The sequence below is a fragment of the Sapajus apella genome, unplaced genomic scaffold (assembly GCF_009761245.1).
Source record: "Sapajus apella isolate SASKATOON/1434 unplaced genomic scaffold, GSC_monkey_1.0 scaffold2, whole genome shotgun sequence".
Taxonomy (NCBI): Eukaryota; Metazoa; Chordata; class Mammalia; order Primates; family Cebidae; genus Sapajus; species Sapajus apella.
Window position 1 is genome coordinate 68,702,765 of NW_022436942.1, and position 16,296 is coordinate 68,719,060.

Genomic DNA, 16,296 nt, shown 5'->3' on the forward strand with positions numbered 1-16,296 from the left:
ACCATACTTGGTTTTTCCAAAAAGAAATCCAGCAGGGACTATACAAAACGTTGTAAAGCACCAAGTACTATTAGTCATTGCATGACTAACAGGACAGATCAATTTTAAATTAAAGAAACAAAGGGCTTTCTCTTTCTTGTATAAAAGAAACAACTTTCATTCCAGTCAAGGAGTCCTAGATGACCACAGTGAATAATCTGTTACATGGATACTGAGTAATAAATATGGTGTGTCAATTCAAAGGTTCAAAAGCACTTAAGTTCAACATACCGTTATTACTCAACATAGCCTTTTAATATATTTCAGTTTGAAACTACAACCTCTAGAGCAGACAGCAGTATTAAACTCACTGAAAGTCATCACCTTAGCCGGACGCCGTGGCTCACGCCTGTAATCCTGGTACTTTGGGAGGCCAAGGCCGGTGGATCACATGAGGTCAGGAGTTTGACACCAGCCTGGGCAATATGGCGAAAGCTCGTCTCTACTAAAAAAATTACAAACAATCATGCCTGTAATACCAGCACGTTGGGGGGTCAAGGAGGGCAGATCATGAGGTCAAGAGATCAAGACCATCCTGGCCAACATGGTGAAACTCCATCTTTACTAAAAATACAAAAACTACCTGGGCATAGTGGCGCACGCCTGTAGTCCCAGCTACTGGGGAGGCAAAGGTTGCAGTGAGCCGAGACTGTACCACTGCACTCCAGCCTGGTGACAGAGTGAGACTCCCTCTCAAAAACAAACAAAGAAACATCTAGCTGGGAGTGGTGGGACATGCCTGTAGTCCCAGCTACTCAGGAGGCTGAGGCACAAGAATCACCTGAACCCAGGAGGTGGAGGTTGTAGTGAACCGAAATTGTGCCACTGCACTGCAGCCTGGGAGACAGAGCAAGACTGTCTCAAAAAATAAAAGTCATCACCCTTTTCTAGATACAGGTCCACAAGAAAGAAAAAAAAAAGTTATCACCTTTTATGCTATCAATAAAATAGAAGTCACCATCATATGAACTGGTTCAGGACAGCCAAGGATCAAATGAAGCCAACTCATGAAGTTATTTCAGGTGGCTCGAAAGACTGCTGTCCTGAAGAGCTCTTCCACAACAGGACAGTCCTGGTGAACCTGTCCTTCACTGCCCCCATCCCCCACCTGCACATGTGCATGCTTGATCTCTGACAAATATGGCTAACAACCACCCTTTGGTCACATCAGCAACTGCTATCTGACTGGGCCTGCTGGTATTCCCTTCAAGAAGGGTACAGAGCTGGGGTTCTTGATGTGATTCCTATGCATGGATCTCTAGGTGGTAACAGGAGTCATGGAGTCAACCAAGTTCCTAAGGGCCTATGTAAAATTTTGTCTCTGTGCAGTGTCCAGAGGAGTGAGCTCTTGGACAGTCAAAGATCATCAGGGGTTGTGAACAAAGGAAAGCTATGAACCACTTCTGCGTGGGCAACAAAAGCGAAACTCCATTCCCCTCAGCACCCCCCAAAAAAGAAAAGAAGAAAATACGATCTGATGGTCAGAAGCTATCGTCACTAAGGGTCAGGTTGTCCATTCCCTTCATCCCCTAGTCCGGATAAAGAAAAGGAGACTCAAGAGAGGCTCTGCCCAAGACCACAAATCACAGAGCTACTAAGTGGCAAAGCTGAGCATCAAAGTTCACTGGTTTCCACCAGAGGTCAGGACATGAAATTATGTTTATAGTTTTTTTAGAATGGGTTTGACCAAAATCCCCCCAATTCTTGTAAATAACCCATTCCATTAAGAAGGTAGCTTTCCAAAATTTTAAAATCAATCTTCAACATGGGATTTGATACAATTAAATACTCCCCAAATCATCAATCAAGTCACGGATCTTTCATAAAAGCCAGGATACAGATTTATAAGGTGAATCTTAGAGTTTCATTATCCCCTTTCCCATGTCACTAATGCAACTTTAAAAAGCAGCATAGGCCGGGTGTGGTGGCTCACGCCTGTAATCCAAGCACTTTGGAGGCCAAGGCTGGCGGATCACCTGAGGTTGCGAGGTCAAGACCAGCTTGACCAACATGGTGAAACCCCGTTTTAAAAAATAATAATAAAAATAAAAATAATTATTTAAAAAGCATCACAGGTCCAAGCTCATTGAGTGAAGCACTTCTAAATGTATCAGGGAAAAAGATAGCTACTGACAGCTGACTTCTGAGTGGATTTGTACAATTTCAACTGCAAGCTGCAGGACCTTTCTAAGTCTCCCTCTTAGGTTAATATCAATAGCATTGCCTAAACATTAAATGCTTTTTTTTTTCAACCCAAGTAATGGGGTAATTCATAAATTAAAATGAGAACAGCCTTTCCAGTCCCATGTTCACAAACACTACATGTGGTAGAAACAAAGATACTAGGCAATTATTCTGAGATCAGATTAAAAAATAATTACTGTCATAAAAAAGTTACAGAGTCATTTGTTCCAATGCCAAACTCTGCCTCAGCCTATGAAATTTAAAGTAACCAAAAACTCAGTCTCACCTAGAAAGGGAAATCAAAGTGACATTTGAACCCAAGTTCAATGACAACTTGTCCTTCAATTTCCAAGTGAGTGCTTTATTCATTGATAGAGTTTTAACGGCACATTATCCCATGCCATACACAAAATCTCCAAAGGCGTACATTACGTTAAAGTTTCTGATTGCTTGGGAATTATAGTTAGCCCTTTCTGCAAGCTCTCTCCCCAGTCTCCCACCCTCCAAACGTGTAACTGGAATAGGCCTCAGGAAGCACCTGTGGCCCGAAAAGGCTATGACCAATTCTCAAAGCTTTCCCGACTACAGTCTACGAGTAGGCTCGACCATTCTATTTTGGATCAAGGAGACTCCGCCAACCCCCAAGTGACCGCAAGTGGACAAGATCAATTTGGGAGAACACGCTGTGAGGGTTTCTTCGCCAAGCCAGCAGCCCCCACCGCCAAACTCCGAAAAGGATGAAGATTTGGTCACGATCCAGGAGGCGAAAGAATAAGGCCAGGTTGTCTAGGGGCTCAGGACTGCCCGTCTGCCGGCGATCCCGCAGCCTGGGTCGGGCTGTGGTGTCGGGAGCCCGCGAAGAGGCAGGGATCCGCGGGGCACGCGGAGGAACGGAACCAGAAAGAGGTTAGGTGCCTGCAGGTGTCGCCCAGGGAGAGGACGAGGTCGCCCGGGGCTGGCACAGCCGAGTGAGACCGCGAGGGTGGCTCTGGACTCGGACAGACCGGTCACACTCTCGGGTTGTGACCTTGAACACACTGCTTGACCGCTCTGCGCCTCAGTTTCCTCCTCTCCAAAACGGGGGTCGTTCAAGCGGAAAACGCGCCTCGGAGCGCTTGGCACGGCGCCTGGCGCATAGTAAGCGCTCCCTCCATGTGAGTGCTCTGGCTCCTCTCGCCGCCGGGAGGAACTGGGGAAGCCCCGCGCAGGGGAGTCCCCGGGAGGCGGATCCGAGGCTGGGGCGGGGGACCGGGCCGGGGACTCACCAAGCACGTCCGCTGAGCGGTGTCGGGCCACGAAGCACGCATCGTCCCCGTAGCACGCGCCCTTCTTGAGGAGGCCCTTACGGAAGTCCTTGCCGAAGCCGCAGCCGGCCGTCACTAGCCCGTAGTCGCCGCCGCCGCCGCCGCCGCCGGCCCTGGGGTCGGTCTGCGAGAGGCCGCCGAGCACGGCGCGGGCCACCAGCCGCCCGTACGAGAGGACCGAGAACATCGCCGCCGCCGCCCCCCCGAGGAGGCGGGGGGCCGGGGGAGCAGGAGGACGCGGAGGCCCGGAGCCGGCTCTCTCCTCAGCTGCAGTCGCGCCGCCGCCGAGGCGCTCCTCAGGGCGGCGCGCAGTGGCCGCCACCGCCCCTGCCCGACGCGCCGGGCCTCGCACACGCTCTGCCGCGCGAACCGGAGCCAGAGCGAGGTCAAAGCCGGCGGCTCCTCCGCCTCAGCCCAACTAAGGTCCCGGCTGCAGCCGCCGCTGCCGCCGCCATCTTCCGCTCCACTAGCGTGTTCCGGGCCCCGCCGGCAGCACCGCCCCCTCCCTGGCCCTGCCCCTAGCCCCGCCCCGATTCGCGGCTCCTGCCCAAGGCCCGCCCCTCGGGCTCGCTGCCCTATGCAGTCACCAAGGTTGAGCGTGCGCAGAGGATGCGAACGCAGTGTCTCCTGGGAATTGTAGTCCTATAGTTGTAGTCACTTTTGACTTGACTGCCAAAGATTTAGGACCTTGAAGGAGTCTTCAGACGCGGGACCCAGGTTAAGTTAATAGAAATTGCAGGTGGGCTACGTGAGGGTTTTCTCCCCTGTTTTAACCGTATATTTTAAAGCCTGTTTTAAATAAATAACGCCACCATTCCTTTAAACAGAAACCTGCAAGAAACCAGAATGGAGTCACACATTGAGAAACAGAGGTACACAGATCTAGTGACAGCTTCCCAAGAAATATACTGGAAGGATTTAAGGAGTCAAACTGTTTGGAAAGAAGAGACTTTTTGTACAGTGTTTTAGGTAGAATTAAGAAAATGTTATGTGTCTCTATCAGAGTGGGAGGGGACACAGGTGGTGTCATGTCCCTTTTGCTAAATGGCCTCTAGCCATGCTCACAGCTGCCTCAAGACCTTTGCCCTTTCTTTCCCTTCTGCCCTCTAGAATGTAATTCGTTTATCTGAGGGTCCTGTGTTTTCTGTTTCTGTATCCCCAGAAAATGTGAGCACACAGTAAATATGTAAATGAATGAAACAATGAATAAATATTTCACTAGATTCTAACTTTCCCCGGGACAAGGATCATTTGTTTCTGTATTATTAAAATCTAAGGCAATGCCTGGCACACAGTAGGAGAGTATGTAAATGTGGAATAAAAGGAGGAATAATGGGCTGGGTCTGGTGGTTAACACCTGTAATCCCAGCACTTTGGAAGGCTGAGGCAGTCAGATCACTTGAAGTCAGGAGTTTGACAGCAGCCTGGCCAACATGGTGCAACCCCATCTCTACTGAAAAAAAAAAAAAAAATTAGCTAGGCTTGGTGGCGCACACCTGTAATTCCAGCTACTCAGGAGGCTGAGGCAGGAGAATCCTTTGAACGTAGGAGGCAGAGGTTGCAGTGAGCTGAGATAGCACCACTGCATTCCAGCCTGGGCGACAGAGCTAGACTCCATATAAAAAAAAAAAGAAAAAAAGAAAAAGGAATAATGGAATAAGAACCACAAATGACAAAAGAAAGTAATGTTTGTTGAATACAGGAATGATTACGTGAATGGGGTTCACAAACAACAGAAAATGAGCTTTGGGGCAAGTAATCCAATTTGGAAAAATTTTTAGTTTTATTGAAACATATATTTTTCAGAAACAGCACTCCTTTTCCAATTCACTTTTGACAAGACCATTGTTACTTTGGGGATTCCAATCTTGTTCTTAAATGGTCTTTTTTAATGCTTTCTTAATATACTTAAAATGCTGCTAGCTATCAACTCAACACACATTATTCTGTTATCCTAATTACTATCATCATTAAACACTTTTGCAGTTCACAGTGTGCCAAGTACTCTTTATATGTTTCTATCTTTAAGGGCTTTCATCAAAATTGGACTAAAGAAATGACTTAATGTAGTGGCATTTTGTCAAATATACAGAACCTGGAAAATGTTCATTTACTGGATAAATGGTATAACAATGACAATAATGCATTCACACCTTGCTTTTTTTTATGGCAGAAGAATTGGAGACTGCCCAGAAGAGGGGGTAGTGCCTCTTGGAATCCTCTACTTGGCATTTATATTTCTGCCAGCTGTGCTAAAGGTTGTTCTTTAAAGCACACACACCACTGCCAGATCCCAGTCAGCCTGGTGGTAACTCTACCCCAAGGACGAACTTTTTAAAATAGCATGTAATCCCTATTTCTTGCTTCATCAAACTCTTTCAGATTGCTCCTACTTTTCCTTTTCAGGGCATATATTACTTAATTTCCATATCAGTCACAAGAACCGGTTGGATGGGATGAGTAGGAACCTACGATATGATTCTAAAGCCAGTAACTTTGCTCTGTTGGGGCTGCTGTATTCACGATTGACACCAGTGCCTTGAGTTTCCCGCAAATGAATTTCCTGCAAATGAGTTTCCTGCAAATGAGTTGCCCACAGAAGCATGCGGCGAACAGAATCCTCAGAGCTCCTTTGCAAGTTTTAAAAGAATAGGAGATAGGGCCTCGGGTTCCTTTGAATCATTTATTCCAGAGCCAGCTCACAAGTTTCATCACCATGGGGAAGCCAGGAGAGGGTACTTTACAAAACACCTCCCCTCCTCTTCCTTCCCCCAGGAGCACAATTCACATTTGACATTTTGCTGAATTTAAAAAGCCCTGGGTTTTCTTCCTTAACACAGTTACATTCCTAGCACTTCAAGGATTCCTGAGAGGTCAGTTGCCACTCTCAAAGGTGAACAAGTGTGGTGAAAATACCATCTGGGCTCCCAGGGCACCTCTATGACATTAGGAAAGGGCTTTGCACTAAAGTCACCCTCAGCCCCTAAAAAAACAAAAAAAAAAAAAGAAAGAAAGAAAAAGGCATGTCATTTCCTAGTGAGATTTTCTGACAGACTGGTACATTGATCTCTCTGGGTTTCTTTTTGCTAACCCATTCACAATGAGCACTAATTAGCTTATGGCAAGGTTTCTCAAGTTTGGCACTATTGACATTTTGGGCAGGATGATTCTTTGCTGTGAGGGCTGTCCTGTGCATGCATTGGAGGGGGCTCACCAGCATCCCTGGCCTCTACCCACTAGATGTCAGAAGCATGCCACCTCCATGCTCCCTGGACAACCAAAACTGTCTCTAGATATTGCCAAATGTCCCCTGGAGGGCAAAATTGCCCTCTGGCTTAGAACCACTGTGTTACGGCAATGCCATGCAAATGAGCAAATATTTGTAGAGGACTTATTATGTTCAAGGCTCTAGTCTAAGGATAAAAAAAGTTTGGCGACTTTGTGGCAGTCACAGTGCAGTAAGAAGGTTAAAATTAAGTAAATATATTAAAAATAATAATAGACTGGGTGCAGTGGCTAATGCCTGTAATCCCAGCACTTTGGGAGGCCAAGGAAGGTAGATCACTTGAGATCAGAAGTTCAACACCAGCCTGGCCAACATGGTGAAACCCTGTCTCTACTAAAAATACAAATATTAGCCAGGCATGGTGGCACATGCCTGTGATCCCAGCTAGTTGGGAGGCTGAGGCAAGAGAATTGTCTAAACCCTGGAGGTAGAAGTTGCAATAGGCTGAGATTGCACCACTGCACTCCAGCTGGGGCAACAGAGCAAGACTCTGGTTCTAAATAAATAAATAAATAAATATAATAATATTAAGCACCGCAAGTTGAAATAAAGGAGGAGTTGGGAAGGGAAAATGACACCCTCTGGGGTTACCCAGGGCACTTCACAAAGACATGACATTTGTGAGAGTCTGAGGAAGGGGCATAACCAGCTCAAGAGGAGGAAATGGATATTCAGTGAATGAAGAATGTGATTGGAGAAGAGCAATGCAACATTAGGATTTGAAAAAGGATTAATAATAAATGGTGGGGCTGGGCCGGGTGCAGTGGCTCATGCCTGTAATTTCAACACGTAGGGAGGCCAGGTGGGTGGATCATTTGAGGTCAGAGGTTCAAGACCAGCCTGGCCAACATGGTGAAATCCCATCTGTACTAAAAATCCAAAAATTAGCCAGATATTGTGGCAGGCACCTGTACTCCCAGCTACTCGGAAGGCTGAGGCAGGAGAATCGCTTGAACCGGGGAGGCGGAGATTACAGTGAGCCAAGATCACACCACTGTACTCTAGCCTGGGTGACAGAGACTCTGTCTCAAATAATAATAATAATAATAATTTAGGACCTAATGCAGGGGGTCTTATATGCTGAGCTGAGGGTACTTAATGCTGGAGACAGCAAGGGGCCACCAAATGCCTTTCATGTGCCAGATAGTGGTAATGGGCTGGGTGTGGTGGGACCGAAGCAGGTGAACCGTGAGGTCAGGAGATGGAGATCGTCCTAGACAAACAGGTGAAACCCCTTCTCTACTAAAAATACAAAAATTAGCTGGGTGTGGTGGCACACACCTGTAATCCCAGCTACTCAGGAGGCTGAGGCAGGAGAATCGCTGGAACCTGGGAGGCAGAGGTTGTAGTGAACCGAGATCGTGCCACTGCATTCCAGCCTGGACAACAGAGTGAGACTCCATCTAAAAAAAAAAAAAAAAATATATATATATATATATATACACACATATATATGTATATGTATGTGTGTGTATATGTATGTATATGTGTATATATATATGTGTATATGTATATGTAGTATCTATATGTAGTATATATATGTGTATATATATATATAATAGTGGTAGTGATAGTAACTAGAATAAGAGCAGTAGAGCCCACGGATTAAGCACGTACCATGTGTTTTGCCTGCATCCTCTTCTCTCTCTCTCTTTTTTTTTTTTGAGACACTCCTGGCCTCAAGTGATCTGCTCACCTCGGCCTCCCAAAGTGCTGAGACTACAGGCATGACCCACTGCATGTGGCCTCCATCCTCTCCTCTGATCACCTATTTAAACCACCCAACAGTGGCATCTGCATTTTTCTTCATAACACATAGCACTTATTTATTTTGTTGAATATTTGTCTCCTCCTTGACTAAATGATAAATGCCATGAGAGCAGGAAATTTTGTCTATTTTATTCATGACTTTAGGCCAGGTACAGTGGCTCACATATGTAATCCCAGTATTTTGGGAGGCTGAGGCAGGAGGATCACTTGAGGCCAAGAGTTCTAGACTAGCCTGGACAATATAACAAAACCCTGTCTGTACAAAAAAAAAAAAAAAAAAAAAATAGCCAGGCACTGTGATATACACCTGTAGTCCCAGCTACTCAAGAGGCTGAGATGGGAGGATCATCTTAGCCAGGAGATGTGGAGGTCGCACCACTGCTCTCCAGGCTGGGCCACAGTTAGACCTTGTCTCCAAACAACAACAACAACAAAAAGACTTCATCCTGTATCCAAAATAGTGTCTGGCATATAATAGGTGCTAAATAAATAACCCAACAAGTGAATGCTGTTGAATACAAAAACCTGGGAAATCATATGCAACAAGCAACAAGCTGAAGAAAGGCGTGAGCAATATGTTCATCTCGTTAGGCAGAGCTGGGCGAAACAGGAGAAGTGTCCCTGAGATACTTAATACCTTCACTGCAAAGGCTTTTTGAAGTCACTAACCATCTTCTTTCCATTTAACTTATTTTGTTTTGCATCATGTGTGATGTCATGTTTTTCCCACCTAGAATCCATTCTCCTGCTTCTCTAATTATAGTGTTTTGATTTTCCTTGGAGGAATAATCCAACACCACCCCCAGATTCATGCAATTTGTGTGGAACTGGACCAAGGCCCCAAGGATGGACATGTGGCCTAGGTCTGGCCAATCACAGCATTATATTCTGTTGCTGGCAGTGGTTAGGACAGAGAGAAGGCGCATGACCCAAGCCAGACCAAGGAAACTTCATTATGGGATTTTGCTGAAAGTGTTAGGAAGGAGAAATTATCACCAAGGTTTGTTTCTAAGCTGGTAGAATGCAAGCTTGGAGCTGCTAATGGCTTTTTTTTCCTTTTCTTTTGTTGTTGTTGTTGAGGTGGAGTCTTGCTCTGTCACCCCGGACAGAGGCTGGAGTGCAGTGGTGCGATCTTGGCTCACTGCAACCTCTGCCTCTCAGGTTCAAGCAATTCTCCTGCCTCAGTTTCCCAAGTAGCTGGGATTACAGGCACCTGCCACCACACCTGGCTGATTTTTGTATTTTTAGTAGAGATGGGGTTTTGTCATGTTGGCCAGACTGGTCTTGAACTCCTGACTTCAAGTAATCAGCCCGCCTCAGCCTCTCAAAGTTCTGGGATTATAGATATGAGCCACTGTGCCCAGGCTGATGGCCATTTTTGCTGCTACTTAAGAAGAACCAGCCTGAGAATGAAGTCAATACAGAAAGAAGCAGAGCCTAGACATGGTAAGAAACAGAGGCCTGGTAAATGTTAATCAAACCCCAAATGCAGCTTTGCTTGAGGGAAGATCAGTCTCTGAACTAATATGAGTTTCCTACATGGCTTTAGCCACTTTGATTTTACCTTGTAATGCAATGAATCCTAACAAACACATCATGTGATCTAAGTACCATGACTACAGTTATTGAATCAAAAACAAGTCTGGAAACAAAAGCAAATGTTAGAAGGGAATTTATCCTCCATTTCTTTACATAAGGGGAGAGGGAACTTCCACTCTTCAATAGAGAAGCTACTGAAGGAAAACTTCTGATCCCTTTCTTTTGTACCTCCACGAGATGAGGAGTGATTTGCCTAATGGTGGGTTTGGGAGAAGATGCTGAGTTTGCTGCCCAGTCACTTTCTCTTTTTTTCTTTTTGCTATGACCTGATCTTTAGACACTCCTGTTTTCCTCCTCTACTGTGGGGAGCCTGTCCCTGTGGAAGACGTTTGCAGAAACCCAGCCTGTGGCTGGGTAAATTAGTTTAATCCAGAGGGAAATTGCTTACACCACTGAGCCACATTCTCCAATCAACCTTATACAGAAAACAAACTCTAGGGTTTTAGTTTCCTGATTCATATATCTCCTTCTCAGTGGGTTTCGAATGTGGAAAGGCTAAGAAGGGTACAATTAATTATCAGCCCCATTAAATCCCACCATGTTAATTTAAGTTTTCTCTTTAGAAAACTTTAAGAGGCAGTCCTCAAATAAGTACTGACATTTGGGGATCTCAAATAACCTGTGGAGATCAAATTTTTGGTGTTGTCAGGGCTCCAGGCTTAAAGGTAATTATGGGTCAAGTGTGTTCTTGACCCAGCCAGTTTGTGGCAGCTACAGTGCTTCCACAGGATTTCAACTGGCTGGAGCCTGAGTACAAGGGCCTCTGGGGCAGGCCTTGACCTAACTCATGTGAGTACAGCAGGCAGCTGGGACAGGGATTCAATTATGGGGGGAAAAGTCTTTCTGTCCCAGAGAAGGCTTACCTTAAAGAGGGCAGAACTTTAGTTTACCAGCCTGTAGGCTCCAGTGGTAGATTTTTGCTTCTTGTGACACCTCTTTCAGCAACAGTCGTGGCTGGGCAAGTTGACTCTGATTTGTGAATTGCATGAACCTTGATTACGGTTTTGCATTTGGAGAGCTCAGACTCTGGTTTTACCCATAGAATGGGGGTATATTCTATTAGTGGTAACAAATGAAAAGAACAGGGCCCTTATTGTATGGGAGATATGGTTCTTTGGGGGTAGAGTTTGAGAAATTGAATAAGATCCATAAGGTAAGAAAACAGTGAGGCTTATGCCTTGAAACTTTTGTCTCTGAGAAACAGGTTTTCTTAAGAAATCAAGAATAACCGGGGTTTTCTTTATTTTTTATTTTTATTTATTTATTTTTTAGAGATGGGGTTTCACCATGTTGGCCAGGATGGTCTCGATCTCTTGACCTCGTGATCCACCTGCCTCGGCCTCCCAAAGTGCTGGGATTACAGGCATAAGCCAACACACCCGGCCTTTTTTTTTTTTTTTTTGCGCCAAGGTCTCACTCTGTTGCCCAGGGTGGAGTGCATAAAGAACACGGTGCGGCCGGGCGCAGTGGCTCACACCTGTAACCCTAGCACTTTGGGGGGCCAAGGTGGGTGGATCACCTGAGATCAGGAGTTCAAAACCAGCCTGGCCATCATGGTGAAACCCCATCTTAAAAAAAAAAATTAATTAATTAAAAAAAAAAAAAAAGAACACGGTGCGATCTCTGCTCACTGCAGCTTCCACCTCCCAGATTCAAGCAATCCTCCCGTCTCAGCTTGGCAAACAGCTGGGACTACAGGCACAAGCCACCAACACCTGGATAATTTTTTATTTTTTGTAGAGATGGGGTTTTGCCATGTTGGCCAGGCTGGTCTCGAACTCCTGAGCTCAAATGATCTGCCCACCTAAGCCTCCCAAAATGCTAGAATTACAGGTCTGAGCCACCATGGCCAGCCTGGGTTGTGTGTTTTTTTTTATTTTTTTATTTTTTTGAGATGGAGTCTCACTCTGTCACCTGGGCTGGAGTGCAGTGGTGCGATCTTGGCTCACTGCAACCTCTGCCTCCCAGGTTCAAGCAATTCTCATGCCTCAGCTTCCTGAGTAGCGGGGATTATAGGTGTGTGCCACCACGCCCAGCCATTTTTTGTTTTTTTTTTTGTTTGTTTGTATTTTTAGTAGAGACGGTTTCACCATGTTGGCCAAGCTGGCCTGGAACTCCTGACCTCAAATGATCCACCAGCCTCTGCTACCCAAAGTGCTGAGATTACAGGCATGAGCCACCACACCTGACCTGGGTTCTGTTTTAAAATATGCTTCTGAGCCGGGGTTGGTGGCTCACGTCTGTAATCCCAATGCTTTGGGAGGCCAAGGTGGGTGGATTATCTGAGGTCAGGTGTTTGAGACCATCCTCACCAACATGGTAACCCTGTCTCAACTAAAAATATAAAAATTAGCCGGGCATGGTAGTGCATGCCTGTAATCCCAGCTACTCGTGAGGCCGAGACAGGAGAATCCCTTGAACCCGGGAGGTGGTGGTTGCAGTGAGCTGAGATCACGCCGGCCTGGCCTGGGCAACAGAGTGAGATTCCATCTCAAAAATAAGTAAGTAAGTAGGTAAATAAATAAATTAATTAATTAAAATAAAATATGCTTCTGTTGTGCTACCAGGACAGAACCAGCAGAAGAGTGAAAGACAAATAAAGGAAGATCTGTTGACTAAACTGAAGGAAGGCAGAGATTTGTTTTTTTAAAAACATGATCTTGCTCTGTCACCTAGGCTAGAGTGCAGTGGCACAATCATAGCTCGCTGCAACCTCAAACTCCTGGGCTCAAGCAGTCCTCCTGCCTCAGCCTCCCAAAGTGCTGAGATTACAGGGATCTTTTTTAAAGAGGTAGAACTGTGATCTTCGTAGACAAGCCAAACAGATATGAAAGGGAAATGAATTTTGGAAGGCTTAACTAGGTAGATATTAAGAGAAGAGACCCACAAATATATAAAAACTTGAAAGGAAGCTGCAGTAATATTATAAATTAGTGGGAAAAAATTTATACACACACACCAACACACACACACACACACACATATTTATTTATTTTTATTGTTTTTGAGACAGTGTCTCACTCTGTCACCCAGGCTGGAGTGCAGTGGTACAATCTCGGCTCACTGCAGCCTCTGCTTCCCAGGCTCATGTGATCCTCCACCTCAGCCTCCTGAGTACAGGAAATACAGGTGTGTGCCACCAAACCTGTCTAACTTTTGTGTATATATATTTTTTAACAGACGAGATTTCACCATGTTGCCCAGACTGGTCTCGAAATCCTGAGCTCAGGCAACCCGTCTGCCTCGGCCTCCCAAAGTCCTGGAATTACAGGTGTGAGCCACTGTGGCAGGCCAAAAAATAAATTATTATTATTATTTTTGTTTGTTTTTTGTTTTTGCATTTAGAAAAAAATAAATTATTTTTTAAATGGTATGAGAACATTGGTTATCACTCTAAAACATTAAATTGGGGGCTGGGCATGGTGGCTCACGCCTATAATCTCAGCACTTTGGGAGGCCGAGGCGGGTAAATCACTTGAAGCCAGGAGTTCCAGACCAGCCTGACTAACATAGCAAAATCCAATCTCTACTAAAAATATAAAAATTAACCGGGTGTGGTGGCTTGCACCTGTAGTCCCAGCTGCTGGGGAGGCTGAGGCAGGAGAATTGCTTAAGCCCAGGAGGTGTAGTTTGCAGTGAGCCAAGATGGTGACACTGTACTCCAGCCTGGGCAACAGAGTGAGGCTCTGTCTAAAAAAAAAAAAAAAAAAAAAAAAAAAATTCCAAGAGCAAAAAGAAATATTGAGAAGTCTTAGAGGAAAACATAGAATATTGGGGAAAAAAATGACAGCTTCAATAATAATATATAAAAGTGCATAAGCTGTTAAAGAAAATTTAGATCAACTTGACCACATTAAAAGATAACAGTTTGGCTGGGTGCAGTGGTTCACACCTGTAATCCCTGTACTTTGGGAAGCTGAGGTGGGCGGGTTGCTTGAGCCCAGGAGTTTGAGACCAGCCAGGACAATGTGGTAAGAATCCCATCTCTACTAAAATACAAAAATTAGCCGGGCATGGTGGCACACGCCTATAGACCTAGCTACTTGAGAGGCTGAGGTGGGAGGATCGCTTGAGCCCAGGAGGTTGAGGCTCCAGCCTGGGTGACACAGTGAGACCTTGTTTAAAAAAAAAAAAATTTCCTCAAAATGTATCAAAGATCTATATGTCAGAGCCAAAACTCTTAGGAAAAAAACAGGGAGAAAGCTTCATCACATTGGATTTGACCATGATTTCTTGGATATGATGACAAAAGCACAGGCAACAAAAGAAAAAATAAATCGGACTATATCAAAATTTAAAGCTTCTGTGCATCAGACACAATCAACAGAGTGAAAAGGCAACCAACAGAATGAGGGAAAATATTTGCAAGTCATATATTTGATAAAGGATTAATATCCAGATAATATAGCTCACACCCGTAACCCAGCACTTTGGGAGGCTGAGCAGGGAGAATCGCATGAGCTCAGGAGTTCAAGACTAGCCTGGGCAACTTAGCAAGACCTTATCACTACTAAAAATAAAAAAAAAATACCCAGGAGTTGTGGCACACACCTGTAGTCCCAGCTACTTGGGAGGCTGAGGTGAAAGGATTGCTTGAGCCCAGGAGGATGAGGCTGCAGTGAGCCGTGATCGCATCACAGCATTCCAGCCTGGGAGACAGAGGGAGACTGTGTCTTTACAAAACAAAAGCAAACAAACAAAAAAACAGAATATATAAGGAACTCTTACATCTCAACAACAAAAAACCCAACTGAAAAACAGGCAAATAACTTGAATAGACATTTCTCCAAGGAAGATATATAAATGGCCAAGGAGCACATGAAAAGATGATCAACATCACTAGTCATTAAGAAAATGCAAATCAGGCCGGGCGCGGTGGCTCAAGCCTGTAATCCCAGCACTTTGGGAGGCCGAGGCGGGTGGATCACGAGGTCAAGAGATCAAGACCATCCTGGTCAACATGGTGAAACCCCATCTCTATTAAAACTACAAAAAATTCAGCTGGGCATGGTGGCGCGTGCCTGTAGTCCCAGCGACTCAGGAGACTGAGGCAGGAGAATTGCCTGAGCCCAGGAGGCGGAGGTTGTGGTGAGCCGAGATTGCGCCATTGCCCCCCAGCCTGGGTAAAAAAAGCGAAACTCCGCCCCCAAAAAAAAAAAAAAAAAAAAAAATGCAAATCAAAATCACAATGAGATACCACCTCACATCCATTAAAAACAGAAAATAACAAGTGTTGGTGAGGTGTGGAGAAATTGGAACCCTTGTGCTTTGTTAGTAGAAATGCAAAATCGTACATTCACACTCTGGAACACAGTATGGTGGCTCCTCAAAAGTTAAAAATTGAATCACCATATAACTTAGCAATTCCACTTCTGAGTATATACCCAAAGGAATTGAAAGTAAGGACTTGGCTGGGTGCAGTGGCTTGTCTTTAATCCCAGCACTTTGGGAGGCCAACCAACAGAATGGTTTGGGAGATCACTTGAGATCAGGAGTTTGAGACCAGCCTGGCCACCATAGTGAAACCCCGTCTCTACTAAAAGTACAAAAATTAGACAGGCATGGTGGCACACGACTGTAATCCGAGCACTTTGGGAGGCTGAGGCGGGTAGATGGCTTGAACCTGGGACACAGAGGTTGCAGTGAGCTGAGATGTACCATTTCACTGCAGCCTGGGCAACAGAGTGACACTGTCTCATATACACATAAACACACACACACACACACACACACACACACACACACACACACACACACAAAGTGGGGGCTCAAACGATATTTGTTCATCCATATTTGTAGCAGCATTATTAACAATAGCCAAGGCATGGAAGCAACCTGAGTGTCCTTTGACAGATGAATGGATGAGGAAAATATAGTCCATCCGTACAGTGAGATATTATTCAGTCCTAAAAAGGAAGGAAGTTCGATTGGGTGCTGTTGCTCATGCTTATAATCCTAGTGCTTTGGGAGGGTGAGACAAGAGGATTATTTGAGCCTAAGAGTTTGAGACCAGCCTAGACAATATAGCAAGACCCCATCTCTCTCTCTCTTTTTTTAAAAAATTTTTGGGCCGGGCGCGGTGGCTCAAGCCTGTAATCCCAGCACTTTGGGAGG

General features: G+C 45.2%; 1 protein-coding gene across 1 annotated transcript in view; it reads right to left on the reverse strand.

Moving 5' to 3' along the window:
• The window catches only part of PPTC7 (protein phosphatase targeting COQ7), a 49,770-nt gene extending 45,407 nt beyond the window's left edge, over positions 1-4,363 (reverse strand). Inside the window, exon 1 of the mRNA XM_032239378.1 lies at positions 3,489-4,363. Coding sequence (XP_032095269.1) covers positions 3,489-3,714 — 226 coding nt within the window. The 5' untranslated portion in view covers positions 3,715-4,363. The remainder of the gene's footprint in view (positions 1-3,488) is intronic.
• Between the last annotated feature and the right edge of the window lie 11,933 nt (positions 4,364-16,296).